The 26,579-nt window shown below is 42.1% G+C and overlaps 1 protein-coding gene across 1 annotated transcript in view; it reads left to right on the forward strand.

Moving 5' to 3' along the window:
- CD226 (CD226 molecule) overlaps positions 1–26,579 on the forward strand; it is a 93,949-nt gene that overhangs the window by 48,058 nt on the left and 19,312 nt on the right. The window contains exon 4 of the mRNA XM_061399553.1: positions 11,960–12,307. Within this exon, the coding sequence (XP_061255537.1) occupies positions 11,960–12,307 (348 nt within the window). The remainder of the gene's footprint in view (positions 1–11,959; positions 12,308–26,579) is intronic.

A 26,579-nucleotide genomic window follows, 5' to 3' on the forward strand; every position in this document is an offset into this window, starting at 1 on the left:
GTATGTGTCCCCTGTTTTGAGGTGGGTCTCTTGTAGACCACATATATAGGGGTCTTGTTTTTGTATACATTCAGCCAGTCTTTGTGTTTTTGGTTGGGGCATTCAACCCATTTACGTTTAAGGTAATTATTGATAAGTATGATCCCATTGCCATTTACTCTATTGTTTTGGGTTCAAGTTTAGACACCCTTTTTGTGTTTCCTGTCTAGAGAAGATCCTTTAGCATTTTTTGGAGAGCTGGTTTGGTGGTGTTGAATTCTCTCAGCTTTTGCTTGTCTGTAAAGCTTTTGATTTCTCCTTCATATTGGAATGAGATCCTTGCTGGGTACAGTAATCTGGGCTGTAGGTTATTTTCTTTCATCACTTTAAGTATGTCCTGCCATTCCCTCCTGGCCTGAAGGGTTTCTATTGAAAGATCAGCTGTTATCCTGATGGGAATCCCCTTGTGTGTTATTTGTTGTTTTTCTTTTACTGCTTTTAATATTTTTTCTTTGTGTTTGATCTTTGTTAATTTGATTAATATGTGTCTTGGGGTGTTTCACCTTGGGTTTATCCTCTTTGGAACTCTCTGGGTTTCTTGGACTTGGGTGATTATTTCCTTCCCCATTTTAGGGAAGTTTTCAACGATTATCTCCTCAAGTATTTTCTCATGGTCTTTCTTTTTGTCTTCTTCTTCTGGGACTCCTATGATTCGAATGTTGGGGTGTTTAACATTGTCCCAGAGGTCTCTGAGATTGTCCTCATTTCTTTTAATTCATTTTTCTTTTTTCCTCTCTGATTCATTTATTTCTACCATTCTATCTTCTACCTCACTAATCCTATCTTCTGCCTCCGTTATTCTGCTGTTGGTTCCCTCCAGAGTGTTTTTGATATCATTTATTGCATTATTAATTCCATATTGACTCTTTTTTATTTCTTCTAGGTCCTTGTTAAACGTTTCTTGCATCTTCTCAATCCTTGTCTCCAGGCTGTTTATCTGTGATTCCATTTTGTTTTCAAGATTTTGGATCATTTTCACTATTATTATTTGTAATTCTTTATAGATTCCCTATCTCTTCCTCTTTTGTTTGGTTTGGTGGGCATTTATCCTGTTCCTTTACCTGCTGAGTATTCCTCTGTCTCTTCATCTTGTTTATATTGCTGTGTTTGGGGTGGCCTTTCTATATTCTGGCAGTTTGTGGAGTTCTCTTTTTTGTGGAGTTTCCTTGCTGTGGGTGGGGTTTTATGGGTGGCTTGTCAAGGTTTCCTGGTTAGGGAAGCTTGTGTCGGTGTTCTGGTGGGTGGAGCTGGATTTCTTCTCTCTGGAGTGCAATAAAGTGTCCAGTAATGAGTTATGAGATGTCAGTGGGCTTGGAGTGACTTTGGGCAGCTGTATATTGAAGCTCAGGGCTATGTTCCTGTGTTGCTGGAGAATTTGCATGGTATGTCTTGCTGTGGAACTTGTTGGCCCTTGTGTGATGCTTGGTTTCAGTGTAGGTATGGAGGCGTTTGATGAGCTCCTGTTGATTAATGTTCCCTGGAGTCAGGAGTTCTCTGGTGTTCTCAGGATTTGGACTTAAGCCTCCTGCTTCTGCTTTTCAGTCTTATTTTTACAGTAGTCTCGAGACTTCTCCGTCTATACAGCACCAATGATAAAACATCTAGGTTAATGATGAAAAGTTTCTCCACAGTGCGGGACACCCAGAGAGGTTCACAGAGTTACATGGAGAAGAAAAGAGGGAGGAGGGAGATAGAGGTGACCAGGATGAGATGAGGTGGAATCAAAAGAGGAGAGAGCAAGCTAGCCAGTAATCACTTCCTTATGTGTACTCCACAGTCTGGACCACTCAGAGATGTTCACAGAGTTACACAGAGAAGAGAAAAGGGAGGAAGGAGACAGAGGTGGCCAGAAGGATAAAAGGGGGAATCAAAAGGAGAGAGACAGATCCTGCCAGTAATCAATTTCCTAAGTGTTCCCCACTGTCCAAAACACACTTAGAGATTCACAGAGTTGGGTAGTGAAGAGAAGGGGGAGGGAGGAGATGGAGATGACCTGGTGGAGAAAAAGGAGAGTCCAAAGAGGGAGAGAGCAGTCAAGCCAGTAATCTCGCTCCCAAGTAAAAATGGGTACTGAAGATTGGGTTCTTAAAGGTACAAAGTTGATAACAAATACCAAAAAGCAAAGATTAAAAATCTAGAGTAGAGGTTGGATTTTCAAAAATACAATATTAAAGAAAAAAAAAACACAAAGTCACAAGAATTATAAAATATATATATATATGAAGCTTTCTTTAAAAAATAGGGTGTCTCTCTTTTTTTTGCAAAGTAGTAGTAGCTTATAAAAATGAAAATTAAAGGAGTAATAGAGGACTTAAAGATTTAAAAAATTAAAGAATGATAGTAAAAATATATCTAGGACTTTCTCTGGTCTTGTTGTGGGCAGTGTGGGGTCAGTTCATTTTCGGATAGTTCCTTGATCTGGCTTATATATCTCAAGAGCTATAGGCCCCTTCCTATGTAGTCGGTGCTAACTACAGGGTTTTAATCTATTGCACCTGTCACTTCCAAGGAGGTTCCCTCTGTTTTAGCTTCCTCTGTTTGCTGGTCTCTTCATTGTTTGATTTCCACCCTGAGACAAGGAGGGTGGTGGTGGACAATTTTTTAGGCTCACTTGTTCAGTCGTGCTGTGGGGAGGGAGGGAGGGACGCTGCGAACAAATAACACTGGTGTGTGCTCGCAGGGTCTCGGCCACACTGGGTTTGCCCCCGCTCACGGCGTATGTGCTTTCCCTGTCTACACTGCTCAGGCTCTAGGTTGCTCTGCCGGGAACTGTCTGAGGCGGGCCCTGGATTGTATGCACTTCCCAGGTCTAAGCCGCTCAGCTTCAGGAACTTGGGTACTCCTCAGAGGCGCAGACTCAGTTGGGCCTGCGTTTTGTACCCTTGCCAGGTCCGAGCAGCTCAGGTGACCAGGTGTTTGGCAAGCGAGGTCACTGCGACTTATCACTTCCCCTATCCCTGCCGCTTGGTTTTCTGGGTGTACAACCAGCGCACCTTCTCAGGTGGATGTTGACTGTCTAGAATCCCAAGAAGTCTTGGTTAGCAACGAAGCCTGCTTGCAGTTTGGTAGATAATGCCTCTCTGGGGCCACGATTGACCCCTTCCGGCTCTGGCTGCCCTCGCCTGCCTGTCACCAGGCAGGGGGATGGGCCGGGCTAGCTCTGCTCAGTCCTTTGTTCTGTGAGCAGGCCTGATGGTGTCTTAGGTTAGGGCTTTTCGCGTACCTCTAGTCAGTCCTTTGTTCTGTGAGCAGGCCTGGTGGTGTCTTAGGTTAGGGCTTTTCGCGTGGTAGCTATCCCGCAGTCTGGTTTGCTAGCCCAAGTTAGTTCCCTCAGATTGCCCTCGGGGCATTCAGGCCTGTCCTTACTCTAAGCAATGCAGCCTGTGCCTCCCTGCCCAGCCCCCCGCTTGCTAGTGGTGGGTGCAGGCATCTGCACTGCTTCTCCGCTGGGGGAGTAACTGTTGGGCACGTAATCTGTGGGTTTTAATTATTTACTTATTTTTCCTCCCGGTTATGTTGCCCTCTGTTGTTCCAAGGCTTGCCACAGACTTGGCAGTGAGAGTGTTTCCTGGTGTTTGGAAACTTCTCTCTTTTTTAAGACTCGCTTCCTGGGTTGGAGCTCCATCCCTACCTCTTTTGTCTCTCTTTTTACCTTTTATGTTTTTTCCTACCTCCTTTTGAAGACAATGGACTGCTTTTCTGGGTGCCTGATGTCCTCTGCTGGCATTCAGAAGTTGTTTTGTGGAATTTACTCAGCGTTCAAATGTTCTTTTGATGAATTTGTGGGGGAGAAAGTGGTCTCCCCGTCCTATTCCTCTGCCATGTTAAGACCGACCCTATTTATTTCTTTATTTTAATTTTTTTTTTGACCACACTGCATGCCATGCCCGACCAGGAATCAAACCTATGCTCCCTGCACTGGAAGCATGGATTCTTAACCACTGGACCACCAGGGGAGTCTTTGAGATTCTGTTTGTTTTTCTTGCCTTTTACACTGCTTTAATTAGTTAACTATTGAGATATAGTTGGCATATAGCATTATGTTAGCTTCAGATGTGCAGCATAATGATTTGATATTTGTACATACTGTAAAATCATCACCCTATATATACACAGAATTTAAAATTTTCCTGTGCTGAGAACTTTTAAGATCTGTTCTCTTCGTGATTCCTTGTTTTTCTTTTTTAAAATTTTATAATTAAAAAAATTAGTTTGACCTCACAGCATGGCATGTGAAATCTTAGTTCCCTGACCAAGGATCAAACCTGTACCCCCTGCATTGGAAGCATAAAACCTTAGCCACTGGCCCACAAGTGCCTGCTTGCTTATTTTTTGAGAATTTTATCTCAGGTCACTTAAGAATACTTCCACAGTCCCATGCAGTCAACATTTTATCTTGCGTTTGTAGGGGACACTTTCTATTGGTGAGTTTTTAGAGAAGTTCTCAACTGAGCACAAACGTAGTTGCGGTGCAGTTGGGAGTATACAAGGCTTCTGCTCTGCTCACTTCCCATTACCTGGTGTAAATGCAGCGCTCTTCTGTATGACACAGGGAGCTCAGCCTGGTGCTCTGTGACAACCTAGAGGGGTGGGATGGGGAGGGAGGTGGGAGGGAGGTTCAAAAGGGAGAGGACACGTGTATACCTATACATGATCCATAGGTCATACACATAGGTGTATGGCAGAAACCAATACCACATTGTAAAGCAATTATCTTCCAATTAAAAATAAAATATTTTAAAAATGCAGTGTTCTTGCAGAAAGCTTCAGGCCATCTGGCTGTTGAATTTTTAGCCTGTTGGAAACCTCAGTAGGAGAAGGCGTTGTCTCAGGCTGTGCCCCGGGGAGAGGTCTGACCAAGCAGAGGTTATGGATGTGGCCTCTCTCGGGAGGGTGGGTGGGATGACCCAGGGATGGTAAGTGCAGAGAGGAGAGCAGTGGAATCCAGGGAGGACAACGGTGTTTGAAAAGACCAGCAAAGAAAGAGGGAAGGAGACCAGGGCAGGTGAGCAAGGAGAGGGGTAAAGCAGGAACGTGCGGTGTCAGCAAAGCCAAGGCGTTTCCAGGAGGGCGAGCCTTCAGTTCTGAGGATCAAGAGTGTGGGTGAGTCGAGCAGCGTGGGGCCTGGTGGAAACGGTGCTCCGCGCGGAAGCTCACGTCGGAACTGAGCAGGCGGAGTCCGGAGCAGCGGATGCCCTGCAGAATTCTGAACGGATGGGGAAGCAAAGGGTCAGCGTGCAAAGCAGGCTTTCAGGGCCGGGGGAGACCTTGCTCAGTGTCGAGGAGCTTTCTGGTTCCCGTCTTCCCCTGGAGTGTTGGCCAGGGTGTCACGTGGCACGTCTCTCTGCCCTTCCTAGTTCTGCAAATTGGTCCTTGGATTTAGAGGCTTGATCACAGTCAGGTTTGATCATTTGGGCAAGGCGGCTACTTCCAGGGTGGCGTTGTGGCGACTCCAGTGCCTTTGTTGTGAATTTGTCAACATGGATAATGGTTGCTGGGAAACATTAATTCATTTTGTTGTTATTTAGTTGCTAAGTTGTGCCCAACTCTTTCACCACCCCATGGACTGAGCCCACCAGGATCCTCTATCGATGGGATTATCAAGGCAGGAATACTGGAGTGGGGTGCCATTTCCTTCTCCAGGGGATCTTCTCCACCCAGGGATCGCACCTTCGTCTCCCGCATTGGCTGGCAGATTCTTTACCACTGAGCAATCTGGGAAGCCCTATTAATTCATTTAGGCATTCTAAATGTGATACTAAGCACATTTCTTAATATTATCAACAGATACACATTGCATATTGTCTACCAAGTGAAACTGCAAATTTTTGTTGTTGTTGTTGTTGTTAGAAAAATATCAGTTGATGTTTTACTCTATGCCAAGCACTGTTCTAGGTCCTAAGGACAGAATGGTAAATGAAGGTCTGGGTTCATGAAGTTTGAAGTAAAACAAAACTCAGGGTTTTGTGAGGTTGGTGACTTTTGTGGCAGAGCTGCTCACATTGCAGGCAGAACCAGTGAGGACTGTGGGGAAGGATGGTGAGTGGCTGGGATGTGATGGCGGGCAGGCAGCGGTAGGATGCCCAGAGGCACCCCGGAATGCAGGTGGTGCCCAGGGACTGAATGGTGCTTGGAAACGGCAGTGAAGCACTGAAGTAATTTTCGGAAATGATCCATTACCCTGCCAGAAAAAACACATGCACAGTGCAGAGGATTTCATCATGTTATTCTACAATTAAAAAAAAAAAATCACGTGAAAGCAACACACTGACAAACCTATTAGAATGGCACAAAGCCAGAACACTGACCACACCCAGTGCTGGCAGGAAGTGGAGCTCAGTCATTCAGGAATTCTCATTCACTGCTGGTTTCCATGCAAATGGTGCAGCCACTTTGGAAGACAGTCAGTCCTTAAACAACTAAACCTACTCTTGCCATTCAGTCCAACAGTCTTGCTTGTTGATGTTTGTCCAAAGGAACTGAAAGCTTATATCCATGTGAAAACCTACACACGGTTGTTTATAGCAGCTTTATTCCTAAGTTCCCAAACTTTATAGAATAAACTAAGATGTCCTTTAGTAGGTGAATGGCACTGTGGTACATCCTGATGACAAAATATTGTTTAGTACTAAAAAGACATGAGCTATCAAACCATGCAAAGACACAGAGGAAACTTCAATCGATATTACTAAGTGGAAGAAAAAGTGAAAGTGTTAGTCACTCAGTTGTCCTGACTCTTTGCTGCCCCATGGACTGCAGCCCACCAGGCTCCTCTGTCGATGGGATTCTCCAGGAAAGAATACTGGGGTGGGGTGCCATTTCCTTCTCCACGGGATCTTCCCAACCCTGGGATGGAACCCAGGTCTCTTGCATTGTGGGCAGATTCTTTACCATTTGAGCCATGACAAAAGCCCTGGGAAAAGACTACATATGTAGGATTCCAACTGTATGACACTCTAGAAAAGGTAAAACTATGAGGCAATAAAAAGCTCAGTGGTTTCCAGGACTGAGGGGTTATTAGAAGCACATTAGAGGGTTTTAGAACAGGGAAACTACATGGCATGGTGATGATGGATACATGTCCTTACACATTTGTCCAAACCATAGAATGTGTAACACCAAGAGTTAACTCTAAGGTAAATGATGGATTTTGTGTGATTATCATGTGTCATTGTGGGTTCAGCCTTGATAAAAGATGTTATCATTCTGTGTGTGATGTTGATAATGAGGGAGGCTGTGTGTGTGTACACACACACACACACACACACACAAAGGCAGGGAAGTATCTTCCTCTCAATTTTGTTGTCAACCATAAACTGTTCTAAAAACTAGGCTTTCAAACAAAAGACAACACAGACTATTCTGTGTGTGCACTACAAATCCATATGTAACTAAAATATACATAAAATTAACTGGTTTTTATTATTTTTTGTTTCTATTTTTAATCAACCTCTTGCTTCCTTTTTAATGATGTCATTTTGATCCTTCCTTTAAATAGATTCCCTTTCCAGTTCCAAGCACATCCAGATGCCGGGTTGTCTCGGGCTTGTGGGGTCTCTCTGGTTGTTGCTTTCAGGGTCATTCCATGTCGCTTTACATGTGCTGAGCAGGGGGACCAGGAGGCCTGAGCCCAGCAAGCCTTTGCGCAGGGCAGGCTCTGCAGCCCTCCTCGGGGTCTGGATTCTCACGGGACACCAGTCAGCTGTTTGGTTCATCGGCAGAGGTTAATGGGGGCGAGTCTGTGCTGCAGTCACCTGCCTCTGCCATGGGGGCCTTGACCTTCAGTCCAGTTAGTGTCTAGTGACAGGTGGGTCGGGTCCTTACCCAGGGCCTGCGCTGTGAAAACCTCCCTGTGCCTGCTCCCTGAGGGGTCTGTCCGCCCGAGACCCCGAGGGAGACCCACAGAGGAAAACAAAGCAAACAAACAGGGGCTCTGGCCCTGACGACAGACAGCAAACCTGCGGCGAGAGCAAGCGGGCCTCTTCCTTCCCAGGATCCAGCACGACTCGCAGAAAGTTTTTGTTGCTCTTTTTTGTTAAAATTATGTCTCTGTTCTTTCACTTCTCCCAACACAGGGCCCCTCTCTGGTGTAGCCTTTCATTTATACTGTCCCACGTCTCCTTCTCTTTTCTCATACCTTCCTTTCCCTGTCTGAATCTCAGTTCTCCTTTGTTTCCTTTAAGCTTTTATTTTCTTCTCGTGCATGGTCTCCCTTTCCTTTTTTTTCCCCTGGTGTTGGGTCGTCTTGCTTGGACAGGAAGTGTTTTCTGTCTGGAGTGTTAGCTCTGTGAATTGTTGTATGGCTGCAGATTGTAAACTGCAGGGCTGTGGTTTTTCTTTCCAACAGCATTTTGTCACATGGATCCACTTGCTGAGGAGGAAGCTAGTTTTTGGGGGACGTGAGACTTGCATAGACAGAGTATTGTAGTTTAACACAGATGGCGTGTCTTATTGTATTTTATAATAAATTGTTTTTTCAAGAGCGATTTCCCTTCTCCTCTTCTGTCCTCTCATCTCTATGCCTTTTTTCTTTATTGGAAGTATATTTTGCATGTAATATTATATTAGTTTCAAGTGTACGACATAGTGGTTTAATGTTTATGTACATTACGAACTGATCACCAGGATAAGTCTTGTTCATCTGTCACCATACAAAGTTAGTACAATATTATTGATATTATTTGGCTGCCCTGAGTGGCTTGCAGGATCTTCGTTCACAACCAGGGATCAAACCTAGGCCCATAGCACTGAAACTGCTGAGTCCAGTCCTAGCTCCTGGACTACCAGGGAATTCCCAGTACAATATTATTATCTATAGTCCCCATGCTGTACATTACATACCTTGTTTGTTTATTTTATAACTGGAATTTTGTGCCTCTTAATCCCTTTCCCCTGTTTCACCTAACCCCCCATCTTTTCCCCACTAGCAACTGCCAGTTTGTTCTCTGTATCTATAAGTTTGCTTCTGGTTTGTTTGTTTATTTGTTTTTCATATGGTATTTATCTTTCTCTATCTGACTTATTTAACTTAGCATGATACCTTCTAGGTCTATCCATGATGTTGCAAAGAGCAAGATTTCATTATTCTTTTTATGGCTGAGTATATTCCATTGTGTGTATATACCTCATCTTTTTTATCCATTCATCTGTTGATGGACACTTAAGTTGCTTCCATAATCTTGGCTGTTGTAAATAATGCTGCAGTGTGAATTTAGGGGTGCATGTATCTTTTCAAATAAGTGCTTTCATTTTCTTTGGATAAATATCCAAAAGTGAGATTGCTGAATCATGTTGTAGTTACATTTTTAATCTTTTGAGGAACCTCCGTACTATTTCCACAGGTCGTACCAATTTATTATGTTCCCACCAGCGGTGCACATGGACTTCCGTCTGTCTTCATCCTCACCAATACTGATTATTTCTTGTCTGTTTTATAATAGCCATTCTGGCAAGTGTAAGGAGCTATGTCATTGTGGTTTTGATTTGCATTTCCCTGATGGTTGGTGAGGGAGAAGGCAATGGCACCCCACTCCAGTACTCTTGCCTGGAAAATCCCATGGACAGAGGAGCCTGGTAAGCTGCAGTCCATGGGGTCACTAAGAGTTGGACACGACTGAGCGACTTCACTTTCATTTTTCACTTGCGTGCATTGGAGGAGGAAATGGCCACCCACTCCAGTGTTCTTTCCTAGGGAATCCCAGGGATGGCAGGGCGTGGTGGGCTGCCGTCTATGGGGTCTCACAGAGTCGGACACGACTGAAGTGACTTAGCAGCAGCAGCAGCAGCAGATGGTTGGTGATGTTGAGCATCTTTTCATGTGTCTGTTGGCCGTGTGTATGTCTTCTTTAGAAATATATCTGTATTTATGTCTTTATGTATCACGTTCTTAATTACTGTAGCTTTATAGAATAGTTTGAAATCATTAAGTGTGATGCCTCCAGCTTTGTTCTTTTCCAAGATTTTTTTGGCTCTGTGGTTCCATATAAATTTTAGAATTATTTGTTCCCTTTATTCTCTTAAAATTATCAGGGACTCCAAAGAGTCTTTTGTTAATTAGCTTATAACTATCAATATTTACTATATTAGATATTAAAATGGCATAAAACTGAAAAGACCAGAACTTACAAATTGTTGCTGTTGTTCATTCACTTAGTTGTGTCCAACTCTTTGAGACCGCATGGACTGCAGCACGCCAGGATTCCCTGTCCTTCACTATCTCCTGGGGTCTGCTCCAACTTATGTCCACTGAGTCAGTGATACTATCCAACCATCTCATCCACTGTTGCCCCCTTCTTCTCCTGCCTTCAGTGTTTCCAGGCATCAGGGTTTTCCCCAGTGAGTTAGTTCTTTGCATCAGGTGGGCAAAGTTTTGGAGCTTTAGCTTCAGTATCAATCCTTCCAATGAATATTCAGGGTTGATTTCCTTTAGGATTGATAAGCTTGATTTCCCTGCAGTCCAAGGGAATCTCAAGAATCTTATCTAGCACCACAAATTGGAAGCATCAATTCTTCAGTGCTCAGCCTTCTTTATGGTCCAACTCTCACATTCTTACATGACTACTGGAAAAGTCATAGCTTTGACTAGATGATCTTTGTCGGCAAAGTGATGTCTCTGCTTTTTAATACACTGTCTATGTTTGTCATAGCTTTCCTTAGAATAAGCAAGGGTCTTTTAATTTCATGGTTGCAGTCACCATCTGCAGTAATTTTGGAGCCCAAGAAAATAAAATCTGTCCATGCTTCCACATCTCCCCCTTCTATTTGCCATGAAGTGATGGGACCAGATATCATGATCTTAGTTTTTTGAATGTTGAGTTTTAAGCCAGCTTTTTCACTCTCCTCTTTCACCCTCATCAAGAGGCTCTATGATATACTTTTCAATAACTTCTATGCAGAGTACATCATGTGAAATGCCATATTGATAATTCTCCTGGCAATCTTGATTCCAGCTTGTGAATCATCCAGCTTGGTATTTCACATGATCTACTCTGCATATAAGTTAAATTAGCAGGGTGACAGTATACAGCCTTGACATACTCCTTTCCCAATTTTGAACCAGTCTGTGGTTCCATGTCTGGTTTATAAGTACATATCCCATTATCCATCAGAGCCTCTGAAAACATCAGTATATTCCTATATGATGATGAATTTCTAAGAATATATATATATATATTCTTATATAATAAGATTTAAGAAGGTAAGTTAAATCTTAATATAACTGTGAAAATAAGTTTGTTATTGCAGGTCTCAGAGCGGGAACTCCCTAGGGTCCTCAGACCACATTATAAGAACTACTGACTTAGATAGTTGGTAATGATTTCCTGAGCACTGTGTGCTGGGTTTGCCAGCTATGGTGATAGGGAGGTGGGAAAGTATTAGAGAGCTTTCTTGGTTTCCAGGAATTCATATCACATGTGGGTTCCTGCTCTATCTATGCATAAGACAACCTGTATATCTGAAAGATGAGTTTATGTATATATTCTGTGACAATGATTTGCTCTTTCTTTTATGACCATTAAAGTCTCAATCAGTAAGGTTACAATCTGTATATATGATACTCAAACAGTTGAGTCACCAGCCTAGCATCACCACAGAACAGTCTTGTGAAACTGAGCCTTTTGATATGATCACTACCAAGAAAAACTCCAGGGGGTTCAGTTATGTTCCTATTATATGGTTAACCAAGGAAATCTTAAAGGAATATGTGTGAACAACCACATCCTCTTTTCTATTTATGTTCCAGTCTCTTTCAAAAATCCTTTTCTTATAAAAAATGTGATGTAAAGGTATCATTTACACTCAGTGAGACTATGTTAAATAACATCATTAATCATCATTTTCATAGAGCTTTCTGGATTTCTCCACCCTTATATCCAAGAACTCGAGGACCAAAATGTAATCACTTGCTTGTTCTTTTCAGACAATTTTGAGGATGCTGGGCCACCAAATAGCCAGATGGTCTCAGAACCTGGAAAAAACATCACGCTCACCTGTGAGCCTCGAGAGAACCGTCTGTTAGAAGAAGTGTCATGGGAAAAGATCCAGCCCCAGCAGATTGACCTCTTAATAAGCTGCAACTTGTCCCAAGGAAGAAATTACATGTCCAAGTACCCAAGACAGATACTGAGCAACTGCAACAAGGGCATGAAAAAGGCCTTTGTCACCATGCCTAATGTTATAGGCTCCGACTCAGGACTCTACCGCTGTGGCTTCAAAGCCAGCACTGGGGAAAAAGAAACCTTCGTGATGAGATTGACCGTAACCAATGGTGAGTGGGTGGCACCTGTCTCCACGTGTCAAAAATGGGAAAAGCTCGCTGCTGTGGGTTGATTTCTTTTATCTTTCTCATGACTTTCTTATACAAAATACCTTTAATGATTGAATTTGGTAAGTTGTCAGTTACTGAATGTTATTCTTTATCTTGCTGATCCGTCAATCACAGATTTTTTTTGGATCTGTCATATTCCAAAAACTTTTTAAAAATTCAGTGCTTCTGAAAAATATGTGGCATTAACACCCAATATGTTTTGACTATATAATTTCTTTTTTAAAAAGTGTCTTTAAAATTTTTTTTTATTAATTTAATCAATTTATTTCTGGCTGTGCTGGGTCTTTGTTGCTGCACAGGCCTTTCTTGAGTGGCAGCGAGCGTTTCTAGTTGTGGCATGCGGGCTTTTCATCACGGGGGCTTCTCTAGTGTGGACATGGGCTCCAGGGCACAGGGGCTTCAGTGGTTGTGGCTCAGTTCTAGAGCACAGCTTAATGGCTGTGGTGCCCGGGCTTAGTTGCTCCTTGGCATGCGGGATCTTTCTGGACTAGGCATCGAACCTGTGTCTCCTGCATTGGCAGGCAGGCTCTTTACCACTAAGCCACCAGGGAATCCCCTCAGCTATATAATTTCTAACTTTTCAATTCTATTCAAACTTGCTGACGGTGGTGACTGGGTTTTACCATCCTCGTGGCTCCTCAGCAATGACAGGAGAAGATGTTTGATTGGCGTCTGCTGAATCAGCATTGAGTAGAATGTAATACATGTGTGGTAACGTGCTTGCTCCTTTGCCAGATCAGAGCTTTGGTTCTCTCACTTGTTTTCAGACCTGGGAGCAGGAACAGACTGGCCTTGAAGCTTTGCAACTCGCCTTCAAGGCTTCACACCTGAGCTGGCTCAAGGCCCAGTGCTTATTTAGTATTAGTCATTTGTCTGCTGTGTCATAAGGAAGCCCTAAAACCTGTGTGAGAGTAAGAAAAAGTGGTATTTCACCTGCTGAAGTGCAAATACAGAGAGACCTGTACGGACCTGTGTAGAAGTCAGTCCAGAGGCCCGAGTTACAGCCTAGCGGGAGGAAGGCCATCTCAGACTCCCCCCTTCTGCCTCTGGGGAAGTCTGTCAGAGAAAATAATGTCAGAGGAACCTGTCAGAGAAAATAATGTATATTTACCGATGACAGAAATTTTATTTCACTGTATTTTCACTCTCTACTTTCTTCCTCCTCCTCCTTCCTTTCTGCTTTCCTTCCCTCCTTTCCTCCTTCCTTCCTTCTCTTCATCCACCCATATCTCTTTCTCCATTACTTTCGTGTGCTTCCAGCCACCTCGTGTGCTTCGTCCTGTGTGTAGACTTTTGAGCTGAGGCTTCCTAGGACGTGGCTGCCCTACATACACACTGCTCACACTGCCGGCCAGAGTGCCTTCCTGCTTTGGGAAGAAGAGGAGGTTTCGTGTGTACAGCAGCCTCCGCAGCTGTGCCCCGGCAGCTGTGTGTGCAAAGGATGTTCTTGGCCAGAGGTTAGCAGTTGTCAGTACATAATCACCTTGGACAGCATCAAAGCTTTCTTTGCTTCTCAAGTGAACTAGAGGGTTAATGGAATGTTGAGGAGGGAGGAAATATTCAGGGGAGAAAAATTAACAGAGGTTCTTCATTTTAAATGTTGACTTCATTCCTTCATACATATAGAGAAAATACTTCTTGCCTTGAAGAAATACTCTTGCATTATAGAAGTGTTTTTAACACCTGGCCAGAGAAAGAAAGAATAAAAGCAATCATTAAGGCTTCTCTGGTGTCTCAGTTATAAAGAACCCACCTCCCAATGCAGGAGATGCAGGTTCAATCCCTGGGTGGGGAAGATCCCCTCGAGAAGGAAATGACCAATCACTCTGGTATACTTACTTGGAAAATCCCATGAACAGAGGAGCCTGGCAGGCTACAGTCCATGGGGTGGCAAAGAATCGAACATGACTTAGCGACTAAACAATAAACACACAAATCTTCTCTCAGAGACCAAGGTAAGAGAATATTCTCTTCAGAAAATGTCATAACCATTTTCAAACACATCTGAAATAAGATCTTGGCCATTATATGTTGAAAAAGTTATTATAAACATCTTAAATCCTAGAGAAAAATGGATTCTTAGGAGGTATAGTTATTTAACTCTAAATAATTAATAAAAATGTCTTTCACTTATCCAAACATGGCTAAATTCCTTGCACACAGCTATTTCTTTTCTCTGTAAATAAGCCACAGACAGTGTTGAAAATGACTGAATGTAATGATCAGTATAGTTAGGGTTCAAGTGTTTTGAATACTTAAAAAATGGATTTTTGACATTCAATTGACAGGTTGAAAGAATATCAACTGGGCCCATTAGTAAAACATTATAATTGACAGAACATGATAGCTGTTGACTCAATATTTTGGTTTAATTCTTTTCAAAATAACTGTAAGTAAAGATTGAAGGTTAAAAAAAATCAGATGGAAAGCAAAAATAGATCACTTGTATTTCTTTGATATGATTTGATTATTTCAAGTCCTAGGGCTGTTCGGTCAAAAATCAATGTAGGGATGAAAGCAGAGAGACAGGTATGAGATGTGGAGGCGATCTAATTTATTTCAACTGTCAAGGGAAAGGTGATGGTGACGCAGATTTTGTAAACTGCTGGGCATCCTTTTGTGAGCTCCCATCAACTTTTTTTATGGGATCCAAAAGAGATTTTCATGACTCTCGTATTCGACACACACGCACATGCATGTATACACACACATGCACGCGCACACACACACACGTGCATGCACACACATGCACGCACATACACACATACACACACATGCACACACACACACATACACCCATGCATGCGTGCACACACACACACACACACACATACACACACACATACACACACATGCCTCTTCCCCTGATTTTGCCCACTTGCGTTCATCTTCAGACAAGTACCAGGTACTGAGAGGCCACCAAAAAGATGATACGCTGTCAACTGATACATCGTATATCCAGGCCTTGACTTATTTTGAACAGAGGCAGAAAGTGGCAGAAACATTTTCTCTGCGGAATGAAATGTTTGTTTCCCCTTCTTTGTACTCAAGACCTGGTAAGTAGTCTAAAATGGATCCAGACTGAAATTTCTGAATTTGGAGCTTGTCTGGACCAAGGAAGGGCCAGGAACAGGGGAAAATGCAGGTATACGTACAATGACCAAAATTAATTTGGACCCTTAATATCCTCTGGATTTTCACTAGTCATGGGAAAAGTATTTTAACTTTCATCAGAAGGATTTTTGAGGTCTTCTAATATTAACTAAATAGCATTCTGACTACAGTTGTTTTTGATTATAAAAAGAAGGGGGATCAAAGACATGAAAGCAGTCGTCTCAGAAAGTTTCTGGAGAAGACCTGTTTCTAACTCTGTTAAGAAGTATTCTTCTCCAATCTTTTCCCACTAATGAGGGTATTTAGCTGAACCATCAAGTTTCAAATAAGACTTTGATGATCAGAGCAGAAGAAAGAGTTAAAACAGAATCTGGGGACTTACACAGCACGTGTGGGGAAGGAGGAGTTGTGTGTGTTGGGCTTCCCTGGTGGCTCAGATGGTAAAGAACCTGCTGCGATGCAGGAGACCTGGGTTCGATCCCTGGGTTGGGGAGATTCCCCAGATAGGGAATGGCTACCCACTCCAGTATTCTTGCCTGGAGAATCCCATGGACAGAGGAGGTGATTGCAATCAAATGACTAGGTTGGTGCTGAGATTCTGAGTTATGGGTTAATACAGGAGGTAGTCTCAATTGAATGATAGCTTGGTGAAATTCTGGATGTTGTATAAGAGCAATGAAAGTTACTCTCAATTCTTTATCACAGGTGGCACAAGGTAGTATTTAAGGATGTGTCAATCAAGTAGTATAGAATAAGAAAGAGGCATTGGAGACAAAGGAAATTAGCTAAGAGTTGGTTGCAACAGTCAGGGCATCAGTGAGGGGGCTCTCAAATGGACTGCCACTGTCACATTCTGGGTCTTTGGCCCACAAACAGGAGCCCACAGTTTGATAGACAAATTACAAATGGCATGTAAATTAGAAAAAGGTTCCCCTTCTCTGCACCAATGCAGATCCAAGCTCATGTACAAGTTGGTGATGGGCCCCAGGTCCCCTACCACTCGGCTGGGCACATGTAGCCTGGCGAAGCGGAAAGATGTTGGTCAGATGAGAATGTCAGCCTGTGCTTGTCACCACCTCCACAGTCACTCACACCTTCCTACTCTCTCTTCTTCCTAACCCATTTACTCATTCTCACCACAGTTACCTCGTTTCCTTTAGAGTTTCGGTCAGATCTCACCATCTTCATGAATCTATAACTTCAAATGATTCCCTGACATTGAACCATTAAGCAGCTTTAATTTTTCAAACTTTTATAGCAGGAAAGGTGATAACCTCAAGTTATTGAATAACTGCATCTATTTGCAATGACCCAGACCCTTACATTAGAAATTACTTGAGATTGAGGATCATGATATCTCTGCTTAGAGATGTCAAAGTATCCTTCCAGAGTATGCTTAGTAAGTGTTCTTGACCCATGCTGTGCATGCCGATATTCCTGTGTGTTCTAGTACAAACTGTGTCCATTTCATTTTCCAGTTTTCTAGCTGGATTGCTTCTGGGTTTTCTTCATCAACACTTAACATTTGAGATTTAGTGATTGCTAATCAAAAGAAACCTGAGCTCTCAGAAGATCCATTGGAATGTTTGGGGAGAAAATTCTCATGAGCTTCATTTACATATATATCTTTCAAAAAGTATATCTTCTTTTTAAACTTCTCTTGTTGTGCATATTCTGTATTCAGTTCAGTCACTCAATTGTGTCCAACTCTTTGGGACCCCATGAACTGCAGCACACTAGGCTTCCCTGTCTATCACCAACTCCCAGAGCTTGCTCAAACTCATGTCCATCGAGTCGGTGATGCCATCCAACCATCTCATCCTCTGTTGTCTCCTTCTCTTCCTGCCTTCAATCTTTTTCAGCATCAGGGTTTTTTCCAGTGAGTCAGCTCTTCGCATCAGGTGGCCAAAGTATCGAACCTTCAGCTTCAGCATCGGTCCTTCCAATTCTGTATTAATGGTGTGTAATTACTAATTGATAGACATGGAGGATGGAACTTGTAAATGAAGATTGCAGAAGTTTTCACTAGGAAATCATGGGCCCACAGCCAAGAGACTCTTTCCTGATCTTTGTGAGGTATAGGTCAACACAGGGGTAGTGTTGAGGAGTAGCTTCTCTAGGTTCTAAATCTTGCCTCTAATGGCTTGCGGAGATCACTGACTCTGGACTCTGTGCTCCTGAGTTGGACTATGAGACTATTAAGGAAGAGGAATTAATTTCATTTCTTTATTTGGGCTTAGTTTCTGCTAAAATTCACTCCGTTTTTTTCCCAGCTGATTTGGATTTCTAAAGAGTTTGAAGTTGTAGATAAAATATGATTTTTAGGGATTTATTAATCCAGAACTTTCTGTCTGAGTCTTCTGAATTTATAATCGATGTGACTATTGTAGGCGTTGGAAAAGACCCTGAAATGGTAGGCATGGTGGCTGTCTGAGCTGGTGCTCGCCAGGCTCCCAGGTACATCTGTTTCCATGACCTGATATGGTGAACATCTGCCTTTTATTATCTCTTCCTGCAGAGAAAGTCATGTCACGGCAGCTTATATGCTGGAACCACAGGACTAGAGTCTCAGAGCACCGGTGTCGCTGCCTGCAAGTTCAGTATCTTCTACCAGTACAGACCACCTATGGTTTTTAGCCTGTTTAGTTGTTATTAAAATTCTGGATGATAATTGGGTATCCAGATGAAACATACTGTTTCCATCATCTCAAACGAGTTAGCTAGTCCGTCAGGGCCCTCTTATGTCCTTGTAGCTTTACTTTGAGAGGAGGAAACGGCAACCCACTCCTTTATTCTTGCCTGGAAAATCCCATGGACAGAGAAACCTGGTGGGCTACAGTTCATGGGGTCGCAAAGAGTCAGACACGACTGAGCACACATCACAGCTTTACTTTACATTTGCCTCTGCCCACATCTTTCTTTTACGAGTCATTGAATTAAAAAAAAAAAAAAAGCAAGCAGCCAGTGAGTTTGTTTTATAAGCCCTACATCTTGATTTATTCATCTTTCCTAAAGCACACAATCCTGGAATTGCGGCCTGAAGTCAGTTTTTGTACATACCCTATTTGTGTAGGTAAACAAGATATTGAGCTGAATAATGATAGTGACAAGTTAGTATCAGAGAGAAGGAAATGTTGAAAATCTCGTGTTAAATGATCTGATGGAGCTCTTGCATAAGGAACCTTGTTCATTATCATCACTACTGTACACGAAGCAGCTGGTGGTATTGTGTGTGTGTGCATGTGCGCTCAGTCGTGTCCGATTCTTTGTGACCCCATGGACTGTAGCCCGCCAGTTTGCTCTGTTCATGGCATTCTCCAGGCAAGAATACTGAAGTGGGTTGCCATTTCCTCCTGCAGGGGATGTTCCCGACCCAGGGATTGAACCTGTATCATCAACATTGGCAGGTGGATTTTTTTTTTTTTTAACCAATGAGGCACCTGGGCATCCCTGAGTTGATGGTATTAGAAAGCAGCTAATCCTAAGAACTGTTTTTCTTAAAGTGGATCTTTATCCTCAGCCTGAATTTTAAATAATTTTCATAACGCTTTCCTCTCCCTAGAAACTCAGAGTTCAGGTAGGAATTCAAATTCAGAAAAATGTACTGATTTTCCTCCCACTTAAAATCCATGACCACATTTACCTGAGAGACCTGTCTAATGACTCCAACTGCAAAATAGCCATTTGTTCTTCCGTGTCATGTGTGATTTTTTTTTTAAATTTTAAAACATCTGAGAATCGTTAACAGCTTATAATGATCTCTTAGAGCCTTATTAGGAACCAAACATAGATGATGGTGTGAATTTTTCCCCAAAGGCAAGTAGAAAACTTCTTAAATTTTTAAAAAGACAGTTCTTTGTATAAGGTTAATGGCATTTCATTCTTAATAGAAATTCTAGTTTTAAGTATTGCAGTTCAATTAGTCAGACAACTACTTCCAACTTCAACTGAGATATTTCGAACATGTTCTGACCTGACCCTTGATAAGCATTCAAAGGTGACCTAGTTCGTTTTCAGTAGTCTATATTATTTGAAAGAAAAAGAAATGAAGAATAAATGCAGGCCTGTCAGCCGTAGAGATACATCTTTGAACCCCCCATTTGTATTGTAAAGTTATGTATACTGAAATGATTCAGAGTTTTCTTTAAAGGTATTTATTCAACAGCATAGGGCTTCCCTGGTGACTCAGATGGTAAAAAATCCACCTGCAATGCAGGAGACATGGGTTTGATCCCTGGGTTGTGCAGATCCCCCGGAGAAGGGAATGGCAACCCACCCCAGTATTCCTGCCTGGAGAATCCCATGGACAGAGGAACCTGGTGGGCTACAGTCCACTGGGTCACAAAGAGTCAGACTCGACTGAGTGACTAACCCTTTCACATTCAACAGAAGAATATGCTTGGATAAATTTTTATAAAATAAATATTTTTCAATCCCCATTGATCCCTCTACACCTTATTTTCAGAATTAATTGAATGTAGTTCACTTTGGCTAAAACTCAGAAGTAACTATGATGCTCATAATCTTTTAAATATTAAAGTGGTTTTACTTAATTAACCCACAGGAGGCAATTCTTCCTTTCATGGATATAGGGTTGAGCTGTTTTAAGCTCTCCATAGCGCTGGTCAGGAGTGTGAAATGGCTTTAGTGAAGGTGAATAGTGAGTGATGAAAATCCTTATCATTGCAATGATGGACATGGGCAAGTCAAGAGTAATTGTTGATGAGAAGAAACGATGTTAACAAAGGATAGGATGTTTTTGTGACTTCAAATCAAAGAATCTTAAGGATGTGATGGATATGCAAATGACCCCCAAATCAGGGCCACATAGGAGGCAAGTTTACGAATATAAAGCAATACAGGCTTGCAAAGTGTAATTATTCTCCTGTTGTTTTTCATGTTTTATATTGAGCATTGAGATAATTCTTCACTCTTTTAGTGTGCACATGTGTGTGTATGCATTTGTGAATTAAGATAACTGTGAATATTTGTTAGGAGGAACAATCTGCCAGATGGCAAACATTCAATAAATACATGTGCTTGTGTGGGCAATTTTACACTCACAGGAAACTCACAAATCCCAAATACTTTAATCAAAACAAGTTGTTTTGCTTTTATGTTGATGACTGTCTTTTCTTCCTGGTCTAGTAAGTAAAGATATCAGCTTTGAAATCCAATCATGCAGTTCTTTTTTTAATAAAATCACTGGCTATTTTAAAAATGGAGAGAACGGATGAATAGTTAAACTCTAGAGAATAAAGCTGTAGATTTTGAAATTATTACCAGATCCCTTGTTTCTTATAACCAGGCATTGACTTTTACATGTTTTGTAGAGCAATTAGTAAATTTTTTCATGTAACATAACTTAAAGTTGGACAGAAAAATTAATCTTCAGCCCAATGCTTTCTGTTTCATATTCTGAAACTATCTGTATGACATTTATAGCACATTTATATATACGCCTTTATAAATGTCATAGAGTTTGAGGTATAAAGTTTTCTAAGGACCCAAGGGAAAAGTTATAAATAGCAGTTATAAGGACTAAGTGGCACAAGGCTTTGTCTTGGCTGCTGTATGACAGCCTTGCATATTATGTTTATGTCTGTGCCAGTCACTCTAACACTTACTGATAATTAGTCATGCCGTTGTCACCACAACTCTATTATTATCTACATTTTATGGATGAGGAAGGTGAGGCATGAAGAGCTTAAGAAACTTATTTCAGGCTTCATAGCTAGTAAGGAGCGGGGCTGGGTTTCACAGCCTTGAAGATGGGCTCCAGGGTTCTTGTTCTTAACCACGGCACTGAATTACTTCTCCAAGCAGAAGGAAAAAAAACATTACTGCCATCAACAGCAGCATCACAGGAGAAGCTGGCTACGGTAGAGTTCCACAGCCTTGTGCTCTTCCTTTTGGGAAGTGAGTAGGTATCATAGATCACCTACTGAACCAACACGTGGAGCAGGGGTAGGCAGAGGAAGCGGGGTTTGATCGCCCACTATTTTCTTCCAGCCCCTGTGCTTACGTGTGCTCAGGTCATCCAGGTGCTGTGTCTGTGGGTTCCCCACTGACTCGTTCCCTTTCCTGGGGCTTCTGAGTATCATTAAGTCACGTGCGGGAGGGTGTTCACGCAGTCTCACGTTGTTCAGTCACGAAGTCATTACTGACACTTTGCGACACCCTGGACTGCAGCACATCAGGCTTCCCTGTCCTTCACTATCTCCTGGAGTTTGCTCAAAGTCCTGTCCACTGAGTCGGTGATGCCATCCAACCATCTCATCCTCTGTTGCCCCCTTCTGCTCCTGCCCTCAATCTTTCCCGGTATCAGGGTCTTATCCAATGAGTTGGCTCTTTGCATCAGTCTCATAAAGGACAAGTGAAATCAGGTAGCAGGTATTAGGGTGTGGAGGTGAGGGCTGGTCCAGTCCATGCCAGGAACTGATAAGGGGACTTTAAGAGTAACCCCTGAACAAAGGCGAGTGAAGGTTCTTGCTGGAGAGAACTGGTGAGAGCTCAGCTCTCCGGTGGCTTCTCAGCTTTGCAACCACCTGCCTCCTAGGTCTTCACCAGACCCACCCAGTACACTCGTCCCGTGGGAAAGCTCCGTTCCCTTGAGCAACTTCCCTGGAATCAGCTCAGAGTTCCCCACATCGCCCTCCTTCCATTTTAAGTCTCTCCTCCGCCTCTTCCTCTGAAATCCTGCTCTTCCTTTAGGTCTTGTAGATGATGAACGACCACTGAACCCAGAGCTGGAGTTATTAGCTATCAGAATTAGGGCAGTGAAGGCTTAACCCTTAGAATCTCCCAGGAAAAAACAAAAGTTTCTTTTCTATGTTAAGTATTCTGAAGAGTTATAGTCTCTCATATTTATGGACCTTTATTTAAACAGCTAAATACATAAAATATTTCAATGGTATGTTACGCCCACCATGTCTTATTGCATGGGTAAAATGTTCATCTGGATTTTAGTGGAACATTTGAAAATTTTCCCATTATATCCTCTTGGATTAGCATAATAGTGACACCGTAAGGTAGAGCTACACTTGGTTAAACAACAGTAATAACAATGTGTTGGGGAATTAGAATTAGAAACAAAATCTTCTCCCTACCCAGAAAACTGCTCCACAAGGGTAGAAGGGAAAGAAAACAATTTTATTATTGAATAAGCATTAAACCAGAATTGTGATATGCGTCACAGGCAGTCCACTAAGAGACTGCAAAGATAGAAGGAAATCTTAACTTCTCATAGAGTCCCGCAGATGCAACTATATGTATGTTTTCAAGGTAAACAGTAACTTGTGCTCGAGTAGGAGGACTCGGTAGCATCATTTGTCTCGGATAGCTCCTCCTAAATTCCTAAGTGGCATCTGGAGTGACCACTTGTGTTGGCTAATTGGCTTTATCTGAAGGAAAAATGAGCTTTTTACATCTTAACAGCTGGAGGTAGTTTTGCACCTTGAAGCATGGTGCCCTTGGAACTTAGACTCCTGTCTTCCCATAGAACTGGAGGATATGGGCTCTCTCTTCCTTGATGATTGCATTTCAAAGAGATGGCCCTGATTTAGTAGAGCGAAAGGATACAAAGCAATATCAGCTAACGGAAAAGATGGGTGGGGCAAAGTCAGGATTGGCTGAGTCCCAGAAAGAAAGCAGGTGTTTAGCATAAACCACATTGTGTCAATAGTTCAGATTCAACAAACCACCTTGGCAGTTAAGAAAAGGTAAGAATGCTCTCCAAACCCAACTTCCCACACATCAGCCAAAGGCAAACCTTGTAAGCAGGGCTTTCTAAGGATGGGGGTCTTGGGGCTGCTACACTGACTCTTTTTTGCACACTGATTCACCACGGAAGTGAGCAAGATGTATGTAGGTCTTAACATTCTTGTTGTTGTTCAGTAGCTCAGTCGTGTCTGACTCTTTGTGACCCCATGAATTGCAGCACGCCAGGCTTCCCTGTCCTTCACCATCTCCCAGAGCTTGCCCAAACTCATGTCCATTGAGTCAGCAATGACATCCAACCACCTCATCCTCTATCATCCCCTTCTCCTCCTGCCTTCAATCTTTCCCAGCATCCGGGTCTTTTCTAATGAGCCGGCTCTTTGCATCAGGTGGCCAAAGTATTGGAGCTTCAGCTTCAACATTGGTCCTTCCAATGAGTATTCAGGATTGATTTCCTTTAGGATTAACTGGTTTGATCTCCTTGCAGTCCAAGGGATTCTCAAGAGTCTTTTCAAACCACAGCTCAAAAGCATCAATTCTTCGGTGCTTAGCTTTCTTTATAGTCCAACTCTCACATCCATACATGACTACTGGAAAAACCATAGCTTTGATTAGACAGACCTTTGTTGGCAAAGTAATGCCTCTGCTTTTTAATATGCTGTCTAGGTTGGTCATAGCTTTTCTTCCAAGGAGCAAGCGTCTTTTAATTTTGTGGCTACAGTCACCATCTGCAGTGATTTTGGAGCCCAAGAAAATAAAGTCTGTCACTGTTTCCATTGTTTCCTTATCTATTTGCTGTGAAGTGATGGGCCTGGATGCCATGATCTTAATTTTTTGAATGTTGAGTTTTATGCCAGCTTTTTTACTCTCTTCTTTCACCTTCATCAAGAGGTTCTTTAACTACTCTCTGCTTTCTGCTGTACAACAAAGGGATTCAGTTATATTAATACAAATATATATATATACACACACATATATATTCTTTATATATATATATATGTGTATATATATTCTTTTTTATATTCCTTTCCACTATGGTTTTTATAGAATATTGAATATAGTTTTCTCTGCTATACAGTAGACCTTCTTGTTTATCCATTCTTTGCATAATACTCTGCTTTTGTTAACCTGAACTCCTAACCCACCCCTCCCACATCCCCGCACCCTTGGCAATCCGTCCCTTCTCTGAGTCTGTGAATCTGTTTCTGTGTCATAGATAAGTTCATTTGTGTCGTATTTTATTTTACTTTTATATTTTTTTAGTTTCAGCATTTTATTATACTTGTTTTTAATTAATTTTTATTGGAGTATAATTGATTTTCAACGTTGTGTTGTGTCATACTTTGGATTCCACATGCACGATACTTTTATTTTGAGGAGGAATAGTTACTATTCACTCTGAAGAAAAATTAGAGGTTGATGTCATGGTCCTTTAATTCTCTGCAAATAATTTATTCCCTAGGACCTTCTTGCTATAAAACAGGGAAAGGTTTCTGAAATACAGAGAGTATAAAATTGATTTGCACAAAGAAGTTTGACCTTTGAAAACTTGGAATCATATTACCATGCCAAAACCCGCTTGATGCATATTGCAGGCATACAGGAAAGTTCAACAAACTCAAGGCTACCGTTATTTCCAGGGATCCCCGAAACGGACAGCCATCCTGTACATGTTTATCAACACCCCTTTTACCTTTCCCCAGAAAGGTGAATCTAGTTCCAGAAACAAACACCCTCTGTTTTACATGACTAGAACAACATGGAATTTCAACACGAAAGAACAGAAGTTAGTTACTTAACTCTGATTTTGAATGCATGCATACAAAATATAAGCACACTCTTGATGATTTACATTATGTGGTGCTTAAATATATAAAGCATCTCTACATGTTTTATCTATAGCCACCGCCATAGCCACTCTGGTGTTGATTTCATCATCATTTTGCAGTTGCGAAGAAAAATTCCAGAAGTTCAAGTGTCTTGTACTGGGGTCTTCCAGGGAAAAGACTTAGAAGACAGAACTTAGACTCCAAGGCTTCCCTTCTCAATCTGTGCTTTTCAATATCTAGCTTGGGACAGGTTGGATATTTGCATCATACCGTGAGCCAAAAATTGGAATCGACCTGATAATGCTGAGTCTGTCCACTCACACATGCATCCTGTGGGAACACACACACCCTGAATATATCCCGTCTGAACCTAGAGTGAACTTGAATACTTCTCTTTTTTAATAGGGCAATTCAGCACAGATTACTTTTACTGGTATCTACCATGACCTATCCAGGGCTGGCTAGAGAGAGGGTCAGGACCTGTGAGTTTTTCCCAGCATGGGAAAACTGGGAAATGTTCATTATTTTGACCCAGATATTTAGGTTTGGAATTACCTGGTCTCCCCACTCCCTGACCCCACCCCAACCATGATAAAGGACGAACTGTAAACATCAACGCCTGCTCTTGCCCGCCTGGCTCTGAGGAAAGGACCAGGAAGCATTTCTATCTGAGCCTTTATAAAGAAAGGTTTATAACTCAGCCATAAATACTTGTCATCGGCAGAAACGTAGCCGGGAGGGCTGCAGTCCTGGAGTAAATTATTCATTTATATCTCTCACTGACGTGCTTTAAATTGTTTTAACTGTATTTATCTTTTCTGATGGGTGGGAAAATAATGGCTCTATGGTTCACGACACTTTTGTCCTCCCATGAATCAAAACAGCATGGGGATGAAAGTTGAAAAAAAAAAAAAAATCAGCCAAAAAGTGGCTGCCTGAGATGAGACAATAATTCTTCTTTCTTTAAGAGAGGGGCTTGAGGGCTGACATTACTCAAGCTAGGATCTAGTAGCAGAATTTAGGAAAAAGTGAGCATTAGGAAATATTGACTGACTCCCTAAAGTTTCCACCACTGTTTGCTTTTCCCTTTTGTTTCTGGTTTTAGTCACAGAGGGCCCAGCAAGTTGTGTGGTTACGCTAGCCCCATCAATTATGGTTCACATTAATGCAGCCGAGGAGTGGGAGGCACAGAAGAGGTAAAAGGTAGAATTACCTATGGACAGCCCTGGCAGGCCAGTGGTTAAGACTCCATACTTCCAATGCAGGGGGCACAGGTTTAATCCCTGCTTGGGGAACTAAGATCTCACATGCTGCACTGCCTGGCCAAAAAATTTAAAAAAAAAAAAGAAAAGAAAGAAAAATTTTTAAAAAGTAGTATTGGCTTTAGGCTGAGATATCTGGATTGTCATACCTCTGGAGTGTGATTGAATCTCTACCTTTTTGTTTTTTTGTTTTTTGTTTTTACCCACCAATCCATCTCTAATGCCAAGTATGCATTGTGCTTAAAATACTACATGTTAAAAAATGAGTAAGATGGATCTGAGTCCAAC

The sequence above is a fragment of the Bos javanicus genome, chromosome 24 (assembly GCF_032452875.1).
Source record: "Bos javanicus breed banteng chromosome 24, ARS-OSU_banteng_1.0, whole genome shotgun sequence".
Lineage (NCBI taxonomy): Eukaryota > Metazoa > Chordata > Mammalia > Artiodactyla > Bovidae > Bos > Bos javanicus.